Consider the following 14,556-nt stretch of genomic DNA (forward strand, 5'->3'; position numbering starts at 1 on the left):
TATGATTGAAGTATACAAAATTATGAGGGGCATTGACAGGTTAGATAGGAAGAAACTTTTTCCCTTAGTAGAAGTGTCAATAACCAGGGGGCATAGATTTAAGGTAAGGGGCGGGAGGTTTAGAGGGGATTTGAGGAACAAAATTTTCACCCAGAGGGTGGTTGGAATCTGGAACGCACTGTCTGCAGAGGTGAGAGAGGCAGGAACCCTCACAACATTTAAGAAGTATTTAGATGCCATAGCATTCAAGGCGACGGGCCAAGTGCGGGAAAATGGGATTAGAAGAGTTAGGTGCTTGATGGCCGGCACAGACACAATGGGCCGAAGGGCCTGTTGCTGTATAACTCTATGGATAAAAAAATTCCCTGTCGAATCCCCTTTAAACGTACCACGTTTTACCCTAAATCTATGCCCCTGGTTCTGGACCCCCTCAACTTAGGGGTATGGGGCCTCCTTATGCACTCTATCTAGACCTCTCAATTTTATATAGTTAAAGGGTGGTTGATGGTCGGCACAGACTCGGTGGGCCGAAGGGCCTGTTTCAGTGCTGTATCTCTAAACTAAACTAAAATTGGGAACCGCACCCCCCTCCCCTCAGCCTCCTGTGTTCAAAACTAAACAATCCTAAGCCTATCCAATCTTTCCTCATAATTAAAATTTTGTTTGCCAATGTCCTTTGAAGTGCCTTGCGATGTTTTCTAAAGGCACTATAAAAATTGTTGCTGTCATTATACTCCTCTTCGAGATCGGAAAATTACTAATGTGCAACCATTTGACATAATTCCTGGTGCAATCCTGGCTCAGAAGAGTTTGGCCTCCGACAACTTCTGCTCGAAACAATATTGGCAACTGAAGGAAACGTTTTCTTTCACAGAAATATGCTTGAGATCAAATAAATAAGAGTAAGAAGCCTTTTATCCTCCCCCCCGAAGAAATCTCCAGACTATTGCTTCTTTTATTTCCAGCAGTTTTGAATTTCCGCGCGCTCAAATCCGCGCGCCTTTTCCCACCGGCAGCTTCCACTAAGCATGCGCACAGCCGTCAGAGCCGCACTGCGCCCTCCCTCGCCACAGAAAATCCTTCCACTTACCCAGGTGTCAAATAGATCTAGATTAAAAAAAATAAAATTAAAAACATTTATGCCTAATACAACACATTTGCGGGATGAAAATTGATTAGGAGCGCCAGCAGTGCTCTAAAAGGCATTTCAAGGGTGAGGTTTTCGGACTGAAGTTGGTGGCGCGGAGGGATAGGGCAGTGATGCAGCGGGAGCGCGTGCCTGTGTCGGGAGGGTTAAGGCGGTTAGTAGCCGCGCGGGGCGGCTCCGGGAGGAGGGGGGGTTTGTGTTGTTGGAGATCCAAATCACTCACTCCGATTTTGGGGAAATGCTCATTGCACCTTCACACTGGTTAAAAATGTAATTGATCTGGAGTTGGGGTAAAGGCACCCGAGCCAAAGGGATTGTTGGCATTCATTTGCTGTAAGTTTATGTCGTTGATTTATTGAGTTCCCGCCGAGGGGTCTACCCGTCGGGCTCTTGCCCCCCCCCCAAAAAAACTGGCCCCTTCTCTCTCTCTCTCCCTCCACCCCCCCCCCCCCCAAAAAACTGGCCCCTCCTCTTCTCTTACCCCCCCAAACTGGCCCCTCCTCTCTCTCTCTCCCTCCACCCCCCCCCCCCCAAAAAAACTGGCCCCTTCTCTCTCTCTCTCCCTCCACCCCCCCCAAAAAAAACTGGCCCCTTCTCTCTCTCCCTCCACCCCCCCCCAAAAAAACTGGCCCCTTCTCTCTCTCTCTCCCTCCACCCCCCCAAAAAAAAACTGGCCCCTCCTCTTCTCTTACCCCCCCAAACTGGCCCCTTCTCTCTCTGCCCCCCCCCCCAAAAACTGGCCCCTTCTCTCTCCTCTCCCCCCTACCCAAAACTGGCCCCTTCTCCCCCCCCCCAAAAAAAACTAGCCCTTTCTCTCTTTCCCCCCCCCCCCCAAAAAAACTAGCCCTTTCTCCCCCCTCCGAAACCTGGCCGTCCTCTCCCTGCACCCCCGGGAAACCGGCCCCTCACCCCCCCTCGAAACAGGCCCCTTCATATCCCCCCAAAAATGGGCCTCCCTCCCCCATCCCCACAAGATACTGGCCCTTCCTTCTCTTCCCCCCCCCCCCTTTTCCTCACAAGAAACTGGCCCTCCCCCTCGCCGGTTCCTTCCTTTTGCTTCCTTGTCTTGAGAGACAATGAATGGGTAAGCGCCTGGAGGTGGTCAGTGGTTTGTGGCGTAGTGCCTCAAGTGGCTATTAAGGTCAATTCTAGAGTGACAGACTCTTCCACAGGCGCTGCAGATTAAGTTGGTTGTTGGGGCTGTTACACAGCTGGCTCTCTCCTTACACTGCTGTCTCTTTTCCTGCCAACTGCCGAGTTTCTTCGACTTGCCTCTGTTCAGCCCTGTTTTTATTACTGTTGGCCAGCTCCGGCAATTGTTGGCACCTGGCTCCCGTGACTTGTGGTCATTGTTGCAAGACTTCATGTCGTGTTTGCAAATGTCTTTAAAGCGGAGATATGGACGGCTGGTGGGTCTGATACCAGTGACGAGCTCGCTGTGCAATATGTCCTTGGGGATCCTGCCATCTTCCATGCGACTCATGGCCAAGCCATCTCAAGCGCTGCTGGCTCAGTCGGGTGTACATGCTGGAGATGTTGGCTGCCTCGAGGACTTCAGCATTGGAGATACAGACCTGCTACCTGATTGCAAGGATTCTCCGGAGACAGTGAAGATGGAATGCGTTGAGACATCGCTGTTGGCTGACATACGTTGTCCAGGCCTCGCTGCTGTAGAGCAAGGTACTGAGGACACAGGCTTGATACACGCGGACTTTTGTGTTCCGTGTCAGTGCTCCATTTTCCCACACCCTCTTGGCCAGTCTGGACATAGCAGCGGATGCCTTTCCTGTGCGCTTGTTGATTTCTGCATAGAGAGACAGGTTACTGGTAATGGTTGAGCTCAGGTAGGTGAACTCTTGAACCACTTCCAGAGTGTGGTCACCGATATTGATGGATGGAGCTTCCAGTCCTATGATCGTTTTCTTGATGGTTACGCCAGATTCGTTGCAGGCAGCTGCAAGCCTGTTGACGAGTCTTTGCAGACACTCTTCTGTGTGGGATGTTAATGCAGCATCGTCAGCATAGAGGAGTTCCCTGATGAGGACTTCTCGTACTTTGGTCTTCGCTCTAAGACTGGCACGGTTGAACAACCTGCCATCTGATCTTGTGTGGAGGAAGACTTGAACGCATGAGAGAGCAGCAGTGAGAAGAAGCACCCAAACAGTGAGGGTGCGAGAACACAGCCCTGTTTCAAACCACTCCGGATGGGAAAGGAGTCGGATGATGCACAGTTATGCTAAATTGTGCCTTTCATATTGTCATGGAACAAGGTGATGATGCTTAGTAGATTTGGTGGACATCCGATCTTTGCTAGTAGTTTGAAGAGACCACGGCTGCAGACGAGGTCAAAGGCTTTGGTGAGGTCTATGAAGGCAGTGTAAAAGGACATCTGTTCGTGGCATTTCTCCTGTAGCTGGCGAAGGGAGAACAGCATATCAGTAGTGGATCTCTGCTCGAAAGCCGCACTGTGCCTCAGGGTAGACGCGGTCAGCCAGTTTCTGGAGTCTGTTTTTAAAATGACTCGAGCAAAGACTTTCCCCACTATGCTGATCAGGGGGATTCCACGGTAGTTGTTGCAGTCACCCTCGTTCTTGTAGAGGGTGATGATATTGGCATCGTGCGTGTCCTGTGGTACTGCTCCCTCATCCCAGCACAGGCAAAGCAGTTCGTAGAGTGCTGAAAGTATAGTAGGCTTGGCACTCTTGATTATTTCAGGGGTAATGCTGTCCTTTCCAGGGGCTTTTCCGCTGGCTACAGAATCAATGGCATTACTGAGCTCCGATTTTGTTGGCTGTTCGTCCAGCTCGTCCATGACTGGCAGAGACTGCGCTGCGTTGAGGGCGGTATTAGTGACATCTTTTTCCCTGGAGTACAGGTGTAGGTAGTGCTCCACCCAGCGGTCTATTTGCTTGCTTCGGTCAGTGATCATTTCCCCTGATTTAGACTTGAGGGGGGGGGCGATCTGATGGTTGGCCTGAAAGCGCTCTTAATGCCGTCATACATTGCTCTGATGTTTCTGGTGTCGGAGGCCGACTGCATAGGTGTTGCCAGTAGTCGTTTGCACAGCGCCTGGCTGTTCGCGCAGTGCTTCTGGCGGCTTTAAGTGTTAAGGATGTTAGCTCGCTGGGGGCTTTCTTGTAGTTCAGCAGTGCAGTGCGCTTCGTGGCTATGACTGGTTCCATCTCTTCAAAGTGAGATTGAAACCACTCTGCATTCTGCTTCTCACATTTGCCGAAGGTGGTCATTGCTGAGTCATAGATGGTGTCTGATGTTGGCTCACTTGGTCTCTGCATTCCCTGCAGGAGTGTTTTGAAGGGCTTTTTCAAGCGAGTTGAGAAACTTTTGTGACAGCTGTGGGTAAGAAATTCTGTTAGTGTTGATACGTGGGGGGCCATTCTGCTTTGAGTGATGTAACTTCTTTGGTTTTGGTTTGAGTCTAACTTTGCTGCACAGCAGGAAGTGGTCGGTGTCGCAGTCTGCACTGTGGAAGCTGTGTGTGAATTGAACACTTTACCGAGGCTCGCCTTGTGACGATGAGGTCCAGCTGGTGCCAATGACGTGATCTTGGCTGTCTCCATGAAACTGGTGACAGGGTTTAGTTTGAAAGAACAAGTCGGTGATGCAGAGGTTGTGATAGGTACACAACTCCAGCAGAGTCTCTCCATTCTCATTCATCCTTCCAATGCCATAGCGCCCGAGGCAGGAGGGCAATGTCGGTCTCAACCCTGGCGTTAAAGTCCCCCAGTAGGAACAAATGTTCAGTATTAGGAATGCTACTAATATGGAGTTTCTAGTAGAACTGCTCTTTAACTTCAGGTGAGGCGTAGATTGTTGGTGCATAGATGCTGAGTAGGTGTACTGGGCCAGAGGCAGTGAGCAGTCGGATGGACAGTATATGTTCCGAGCCATTCGAAGGTGGCTCTATCATGCTGAGCAAAGAGTTTCTGATGGCGAAGCCCACTCCATGCTGTGTCGGTTCTTCCTCCCACCCCCTCCCTCCCCCCCCTTCCCCCCACTGGCATCCTGTCATGTAATGCATGCTGATCAGGAAGCATCTTTCAGGAAAGCTGTGATTGATATTGCTATGTCTCTGAAATCTTTGTCTAAAAGCATATAATGCTGGCATTTGTGGGAATTTCGTACAGTACGTTTTCGGCTGAAGTGTGATTGCTTGAGTTTACATGATTTTATTTCTCCTCAGAAGTTTGGGAATTTATAAAAATGAGTGGAAGAGCTCGTTCTCGGGCTCGAGGGAGGGCCCGTGTTCCTGAAGTAAGTGCCCAGCCTCTTGCCCCAAGGCTGGTAAGTAACTTTGTACTTTAGATTTTTGTCTAGATACCTGTGTAATATGAAGTGTTACTCAGTGCATATAGTAAAACTGCTCAGAGGCAGCTGTCACTTGTTACCAGGGCAAACCAATTCTTTGAGAAATATTTTAATTAAAAAAACTAATTTGGAACACTTGCCACTTGCACCAAAAGTAATGACCCCTGGATTTTGTGGTCAGCAATGAAGTGACCGCACTCCCCGCTGACCTGAAAGAAAGCTGCCCACAAAGATCCAGCAATCACAGTGGCACAGATTTGCCCTTTCACAATGTTCATTTTGTTCCGGTGTTGGCTGTGAGGATCTCTGGCAGCAGTGATGACATCAAGCAGGCTAAATAGCCAATCAGGCAAACCAGGAAGTAAAAATCACTGATTATGCTTCTCTTTTTAATCATTTTACAGAGCATGAAATAAAGGTTGGGGCATGAACGTGGTAATTAAGGTAGAAGCTGAGATATCAAAACTATAGATTTTTCAAATAAGCTTTTTTATAGAGTTTGTCACAATGGAGAAATTTGACATCTCATATAAAATTAGTTTTTCAGGGCTGGAGAGGGAGGTCAGCAGAATTATGAAGCTAGTATGTCATTAAAAGTTCAGTTACACATTCGACAAGGCATAACTTTTTCAGGTGTTTTTTTCAGCAAGACTAATAGTGTTTAAAAAGTGGAGGTTCATGTCAAATCAAATGACTTTTAAGATTTCCATCTGAGGACTTGAGCAGCATTCACTGTCATTACAACTGTAGAAGCTGGGTCAATGATTCGAATGTAAGTTGGCTAAAGTAAAGGCCTGCTCAGGTCACGAATAAAAAAAAAACAGACCCGAACCACATCGGACCCGAGCCCGACCTGGCCCAAGTCCCTCCATTTTTTTCCCGTGCCCAACCCGACCTGAGCCCGACCCAATCACCGGAATGTACCTTTACCTACCTTGCGACTCCCAATTTTCAAGAAGCTGCAGCATGAGCCTGATGACGTCATAGAGACGCTCACTGCGCAGACTCGGAGTTTCCTTCTTTAACGTCCTGGACTCCCAGCTCAGGTAGGTTTTTTACTTTTAAACTACTTGCTGTGTGTGCCCAACCCCGAAAGCCGGACCTGGAAGAGCGACCCGAACCCGACACGTTGTCAGGTCCCATCTGGTTCGGGTCGGGTATCAGGCCTTTAGACTAAAATACTGGCATTCATCTATGAAGATGATTTTCATTTACAAGACTTTTTTTTAAAATGGTGTAATTATCTGATCTAAATAATGTCTAAACTAAGCATCATAACTGCTCTCTCAGCTTCTGATAAGCAGTATTCATTAATAAAAAAGTATATGTGTAACAGCTCCTTGGTATAAATTTGTATTAAAAATAAAGCTTGCATTTATATAGTGCTTTTCACGACCACAGGATGTCTCAAAAGCTTTATAGCCAATGAAATACTTTTGAAATGTAGTCATTATTGTAATGTAGAAAAACGTGACAGCTAATTTGCACACAGCAAGCTTCGACAAACAGCAATATGATCATGACCCGATATCTGTTTTTGTGATGTTGATTGAGGGATAAATATTGGCCAAGACACTGGGGAGAACTCCCTGCTCCTCCCCAAAATAGTACTGTAGGATCTTTTATGCCCACCTGAGGGGGCAGACGGGGCCTCGGTTTAACATCTCATCCAAAAGACAGCACCCCCGACAGAGCAGCACTCCCTCAGTAATGCATTGGCGTGTCAGCCTTGGTTTTGTGCTCAGTTCTGGAGTGGAATTTGAACCCCCAACTATCTGTTTTGGACGCAGAGTCCTACCAACTGAGTCACCTATTACAAAAATTAAAACCAATTCATGGAATCAAAATTTACAGCACAGAAAGAGGCCACTTGGCCCATTTGTGAATGTGCCAGCCAGTTTAAAAAAAAAAGCCACCCAGCCTAATCCCACTTTCCAGCATTTGGTCTGTAGCCCTGTAGATTACGGCACTACAGGTGCACCTCCAGGCACCTTTTTTAAATGGGATAGAATCATGGAAAGTTTATTTCTAAAAATTAACTTCTAAAAGGTATTAATAATTAAAATGCAGTATTTTCAATTAAGATGGCTTTTATAACTTATTCATTAATCTGTTTTAGCAAGCTGTTTTTAATTTGGATCTGTTCTACTTTGCTTTGTACATGCTGATCTTTGGACCATTGTTCTTGCTTTAAACATTTGGTAATTGAACAATTTCCATAAAGTCTTATTGGGTTTTTTGTGCTTGAATACTGTCTTCAATATTCCTATCATTGTTATAGTTAATCTCTGTTAAAATCGCTTCCACCAATAGTCAAATAACTAGTGTGGTATGAAGATGTTCCCCCATTTTACAGCTGTATTCTTGTGGCTTGATTTCCCTGTTTTTCAAGTTACTCAACTTCACAGGTTTTTTTTGTGTTGAAAGCTTTTTTTTCCTGAAATTTTTATATTGTACTTGCATGGTTTATTTGTCTGCAATTCCTCTGACTGATGGACTGTAGCAGAACATCTTCTGGGGTGAGGCTGAAAGGTACTGCCTTTCATTTGGTCTTTTACACCAGTCTGGTAACGCCATCTTTTTCCCCAAACTTAGGCCCTCCTTGTGCTTATTTTGTCATGCGCTCTCCAGTTTCTTCAAACCAGGTCTGCTAGCTATGATCCCAGAGAGACAAAAGCAATCCTAACCTTTTCAGTGCTTCATAGGATGTTAGCATTTCAATCAATGACCTTTCAACAGTTTTGATGAAAGGTCATGGATCTGAAACGTTAACTTTTGTTTTTCTATCCGCAGATGCTGCCTGACCTGCTGAGTGTTTCTAGCATATTTTGTTTTTATTTCAAATTTCCAGCATCTGCAGTATTTTGCTTTGTTGCTCTATTGTTAAATCTCCTCAGGGTTTTTACCTGGGATTGCCAGAATTTCATACTTTATAGTTTGAGGTTCTACCAGTTCTTGGGTCGAATGTAGCCTTTACTGTATTATGAGGCTTTGTGTATTATATCCTGGAGTTAGTTCAAGGAGCCATTAATTTAGGCAGGTTTAAGTAATGAAATACATTCCCTGATTGATTCAGTATTGTTGCAGCTTGGAGAGAACTGAATGGAAGTTTCAAGCCCTGATCAATTCATGGCTGACTTCCTGTAGAGCCCTGTAATCAAACTGCTGCAACAAAGTAATCCCCTGCCCTTAACTAATTATCATCTTTGATACATTGGCATTTTAAATTCTTTAACACTGCAGTGACCCCTTGTGTAGGGGCTGGTGAAATTATTTTAAATTCCTGACTTAGTTTATATGCCACATTTTGGGGATATTTGGAAATTTTTGAAATAGTATATTCCTTGCCACATAGGCATTTTGTGCTCTTCATGGTGTGGTCAAACTACTGTCTTTCATGACCTTTTATGGGCGGCGCAGTGGTTAACACCGCAGCCTCACCGCTCCAGGGACCCAGGTTCTATTCTGGGTACTGCCTGTGCGGAGTTTGCAAGTTCTCCCTGTGTCTGCGTGGGTTTTCACCGGGTGCTCCAGTTTCCTCCCACATCCAAAAGACTTGCAGGTAATAGGTAAATTGGACGTTGTAAATTGCCCCTAGTGTAGGGAGGTGATGGGGAATATGGGATTACTGTAGGGTTAGTATAAATGGGTGGTTGTTGGTCGGCACAGACTCGGTGGGCCGAAGGGCCTGTTTCAGTGCTGTATCTCTAAATAAAAATAAAATAAATAAAACCCCTCTTTTACAGCCGATAAAGTAAATTTGTAGTGTAGCTGCTGTTGTAATGCAGGGAAATTCAGCTAATTTGCGCATAGCAAGTTCCCACAAACTGCAATGATAATGACCAGCTAATTTTTAGTAGTGATCATTGGTAAACATTGCCCCACGTCACTGGGAGAACACTCCTGTTATCATGGGTTCTTTTACTCCATGTGAAAGGGCAGATTGACTGTCAGTTTAACATCTCAGCCAAAAAACTGCACTTCTGACAATACAGGGTGCACTCAGTGTGCAAATCTCAAGTGGGGCTTGAATCCACAACGTTATGACTGGCGAGAGTGCAACCCCTGAGCCAAGGCTGACACTCTCTCGATTAGATATGGTTGCAGTATGTATGTAGGAAAAGATGGGGAGTTGACCTTGAATAAGGCTCTGCGGTGTCTCCTTGGTTAGTCTTGCTCTGATTGTGAACTGATGCTAAAACCTACACTTGTTTCTCACTTGATCTAAGTGTTACTGGTCTAGCGATTAGTACCACTGCAGTGCCCAGCTGCCTCCCTTGTCAGCATTCTGAAGGGACCATTCCCTCTGTGACACCCTGGTCCACTGCTCCATCATTCCCGACACCTTGTCTTTTCCCACAGCACCTTCACGTGCAAGCACAGGAGGTGAAATGCCTGCCCTTTTGCCTCCTCTCTCCATCATCCAAAGCCCCAAACATGCACTCCTTCCATGTGAAGCAGCAATTTCCTTGTATTTCTTTCAATTTAGTATACTGTATTTGCTGCTCACCTTTACATTGGCGAAACCAAATGCAGATTGGGTGACCGCTTTGCAGAACACCTTTGGTCAGTCCGCAGCATGACCCTGAGCTTCCAGAGTAAGAATAATTAACTGGGGGAAAGCCAACTTCATTGGGGTAAGAATGGAGCTGGGGTGAATAAATTGGAGTCAAAAGTTGGCCGGAAAACCAGTAGCTGAACAATGGGCTACCTTCAAAGAAGAGTTCGGACACAGCCAAGGTGTGTTCCCTCGAAGGGAAAAGGTAGGGCAAACAAATCCAGAGCTCCCTGGATGACAAAAGAGGTAGAGATTAAAATAAAGAATAAGTGTGCTTATGACGGATGCTAGGTAGAAAATACTATTGAATATAGAAGGTCCAGAGGGGAAGTGAAAAGGCAAATAAGAGAAGCAAAGAGAGCATGAAAAGAGACTGGCAGCTAGCATTAAAGGAAATCCCAAAGTTTCATATAGACATATAAATAGTAAAAGGGTGGTAAAAGGAGGAATGGGGCCAATTAGAGACCCGAAAGGGAGTTTACACATGGAGGTAGAGGGCATAGCTGAGGTATTGAATGAATACTTTGCATTTGTCTTTACCAAAGAAGATGCAACCCAGGCAATGGTGAAAGAGGAGGTGATTCAGACACTAGAAGGGTTTAAAATTGATAAACAGGAAGTATTAGATAGGCTGCCTGTACTTAAACTGGATAAAACCAGGACTGGATGAAATGCATCCAAGGATACTGAGGGAAGTGAGGGTGGAAATCGGAGGCACTGGCCATAATGTTTCTGTCTTCCTTAGACTCTGGTGGTGCTAGAGGACTGGAGAATTGTAAACGTTGCACCCTTGTTCAAAAGAGGATGTAAAGATAAGCCCAGCAACTACAGGCCAGTCAGTTTTTCGGTGGTAGGGAAACTTTAGAAAAAATAATTCGGGACAGAATTAATAGTCACATGGCCAAATGCAGGTTAATTAAGGAAAGCCAACATGGATTTCCTAAGGGAAAATCATGTTTCAATAACTTGCTGGAGTTTTCCGAGGAGGTAACAGAGGGTTGATGAGGGCAATGCTGTTGATGTGTATGTGGACTTTCAAAAAGCTTTTGATAAAGTGCCACACAGCAGACTTGTGAGCAAACTTACAGCTTATGGAATAAAAGGGATGGTAGCAACATGGATATGGAATTGGCTGAGTGACAGGGAACGAAGTGTAGCGGTTAATGGATGTTTTTTGGACTGGAGGAAGGTCTGTAGTGGAGTTCCCCAGGGTTCAGTGTTGGGACCCTTGCTTTTCCTGATGTATATTAATGACCTAGACCTTGGTGTACAGGGCACAATTTCAAAGTTTGCAGATGATACGAAACTTGGAAGCATTGTGAACTGTGAGGAGAATAGCGTAGAACTCCAAAAGGACATAGACAAGTTGGTGGAATGGGCAGAGGAGGCAGATGAAGTTCAATAGAGAAATGTGAAGTGATTCATTTTGGTAGGAAGAACATGGAGAGATAATATAAAATAAAGGGTACTATTCTAAAGGGAGTCCAGGAGCAGAGGGACCTAGGTGTATATATGCATTGAAGGTGGCAGGATAGGTTGAGAGAGCAGTTAATAAAGCATACAGTATTCTGGGCTTTATTAATAGGGGCATAGAGTACAAGAGCAAGGAGGTTATGTTGAACTTGTAGAAGACACTGGTTTGGCCTCAGCTAGAGTATTGCATCCAGTTCTGGGCGCCACACTTTAAGAAATACATGAAGGCATTGGAGAGAGTACAGAAAAGATACATGAGAATGGTTCCAGGGATGAGGAACCTCAGGTATGAAGATAGATTGGAGAAGTTGGGACTGTTTTCCTTGGAGAAGAGAAGGCTGAGAGGTGATTTGATGGAGGTGTTCAAAATCATGAGGGGTCTGGACAGAGCAGCTAGAGAGAAACTGACACTAGTGAAAGGATCAAGAACGAGGGGGCAGAGATTTAAAGTATTTGGTAAGAGAAGCAAAAGTGACATGAAAAACTTTTTCACGCAGCGAGTGGTTAAAGTCTGGAATGCGCTGCCTGAGTGTGGTGGAGGCAGGTTCAATTGAAGCATTCAAAAGGGAATTGGACAGTTATAAGCAAAGGAAGAATGTGCATGGTCATTTAATCTCCCCTGCAACCCCCCCCCCACCCCCACCCCCAGCCTTTCACTTGCTCAAAGGCTTATATTTCTAACCTTTGCCAGTTCTGAGGAATGGTCACAGACCTGAAATGTTAACTCTGTTTTCTCTCCGCAGATGCTGTCATAACTGCTGAATATTTCTGGCACTTTCTGTTCTCATGCCCATTTTGTATAATTGCACCCATAGGGTGTGTAATGGCATTTTGGCTTGTGTATCAAGGGGATTGAAATACACAAGTGTGGAAGTAATGCTTTGGTTGTACAGAGCCTTGGTCAGACCCCATCTGTACTGCGCTCACGTTTTGGGAAAGGCCTTGGAGGGGGGTATAGCTCATTTTCACCAGAGTTATACCAGGGCTAAAAGGTTCAATTGAAAAAAAATTACCGAAACTAGTCATCTGTTAAGTTTGGTTGTTTGTAGCATCTTTTTGAGGTCTTTATCTTACAGCTCAAAACCCTGTTAGCATTTTGTCTGTTGTGGGAATATGGTTATATTTTTAGAATTAGAGCTAGGTCAATTAGGAGTGGAATCAGGCACTTCTTACAAAGGGTAGTGGAAGTCTGAAACACTCTTCCCAAATGGATGTGTATGCTGGGTCTTTTGAAATTTTCAGTACTGAGATCAATAGATTTTTGATTGGCAATGGATATGGAGCAAAGGTGGGTAAACAGAATTGTGGTACAGATCAGCCATGATGTCACTGAATGGCAGAACAGGGCCGAATGGCTGATTCCTGATTCCTTGTGTCACTGTCATTTTTGAGTTCATCGAATTGTATTTTTTCTTCGTCTTAAGCGCATACATGTATACAGGAAAATAAAGGGGCACCGAGATTAACAGTTTGCTAGTGATGGAAAGGATGGTTGAATTGACTAACTTCACTGAGTTCTTTAACTTGATATTTTTCCTACCTGTATCTAAACTTTTGCAACTAATTTCAATCATGAGCATCTATCGAAAGGGGCAGTGGGGTTACTATGACTATAAAGCTAATTGCTTCAGAAATAAATGCAGGACTATCTTATATTTTGAAATGTAGGCAGCTGCCGCAGTACCAGCTCCTACAAGACCCATCAGTGCAGGGGAGCCTGAACTACTTGGTCGTGGTCGACAGAGAGGGCCTGCTGGAATAGTGGGACGCAAAGATGGTGAGGCTTGCTTAAAATGTGTCTATTTTAGGTCTTATAAAAGCTTTTATAACCTCTTAGCATAAAGAACTGTACAAAGGTGATTTATGTAATCACTTGGATGGAAAATGAAATTTACTTGTGTGCCAAATTTTCTGTTCAGAGGTCTCAAGTATGCCTTGCTCAAACCCAAAGCTGTGTAATGTCATAGTTGCATGATGAATCCACATCTGAGAAACTTGCTGGTAGGTTTTAGGTTGATTGGGACTTACTAACCCCTGTCTTGGCATTATTGCATAGCCCATTCAATCCTTGATTGTCTCATCTGGAGCATTAGCCATTTAAGGGATTGGTGGTGTTCAAGTTTTTTTGTACCAGATGTTGAATCTTGGTATTCTCAATCCTTGCACTTTATTAGCTTTGGATAATATGCATGGTGTGTGAGCTTTTTTTTTTAAAAAAAAAGCAAATACTGTATTTCCTTCCACTGATTTTTCCCTTTCAAATAAAGTAGGCCCTATGCTATCATTGTTCTCAAAAACTCCAGGGTTTGGAAAAGAAGTGCATACTGATACCTGAACATCATGTCGTGCAAGAAAACACTTGATCACATGGTTCTGCCGTATGAATTGTGTTGGGTGTTCTTCCAATTTGCGGAGTGTACATGTGATTACATCTAAAAATTAATGTTCTGTTTGTCCATAATTGTGGTGAGGTTGTGTAACTGAAGGTTGCAAGTGTTGCTGTCGGTTGTTTAGTTTGTTAAATACCATCAAATGAAAATGGAAGCTATATGCGACAGGACCTTGTTGTAATTCCTCAAGACTGGTAAAATGAATGTAGCTCTATTGCAGTGGATTTTACATTGTATGATTTATTCTTGTTTCCTGAAAATGTGACAGTTGTTGAGGTGGTGTCTGCGGGATTTAAAGAGATGTCATTGGCAGAAAGAGGTGGAAGGCGGCGAGACTTCCATGATCTTGGAGTTAACACCAGGAAGGCAATGGAGCATGTCAAGGAGTCCAAAACAGGTAAGGCCTAGTGTGGCGTAGTTCAGGTTTTCATTTGAGGTTACTTGTATTGATGATCTCATTCTATTGTCAAATTTTAAGATCGTATGTTAGCATAAAGTTTTATCTTGGAGCCCATTTATTTTCACTTGAATGAACAAGTGGTCAAATTGCTTGTTCTAGATAAACGAGTGCAAAAGTAATTTTAATGTTTGTTTCCTCTCATTTCACTGCTACTTCGTCCATTTCACTTTCTCTAAGTTGCTCACTTTACTATGTTTTTACA

At 44.6% G+C, this 14,556-nt stretch overlaps 1 protein-coding gene across 1 annotated transcript in view; it reads left to right on the top strand.

Moving 5' to 3' along the window:
• Window positions 1-1,343: 1,343 nt before the first annotated feature.
• Window positions 1,344-14,556, top strand: part of piwil1 (piwi-like RNA-mediated gene silencing 1) — a 76,092-nt gene continuing 62,879 nt past the window's right edge. The window contains exons 1-4 of the mRNA XM_068054583.1: window positions 1,344-1,480; window positions 5,349-5,449; window positions 13,173-13,281; window positions 14,163-14,291. Of these exons, the coding sequence (XP_067910684.1) occupies window positions 5,369-5,449; window positions 13,173-13,281; window positions 14,163-14,291 (319 nt within the window). The 5' untranslated portion in view covers window positions 1,344-1,480; window positions 5,349-5,368. The remainder of the gene's footprint in view (window positions 1,481-5,348; window positions 5,450-13,172; window positions 13,282-14,162; window positions 14,292-14,556) is intronic.

This window comes from Heterodontus francisci, chromosome 23 (assembly GCF_036365525.1).
Source record: "Heterodontus francisci isolate sHetFra1 chromosome 23, sHetFra1.hap1, whole genome shotgun sequence".
NCBI classification, from domain to species: domain Eukaryota; kingdom Metazoa; phylum Chordata; class Chondrichthyes; order Heterodontiformes; family Heterodontidae; genus Heterodontus; species Heterodontus francisci.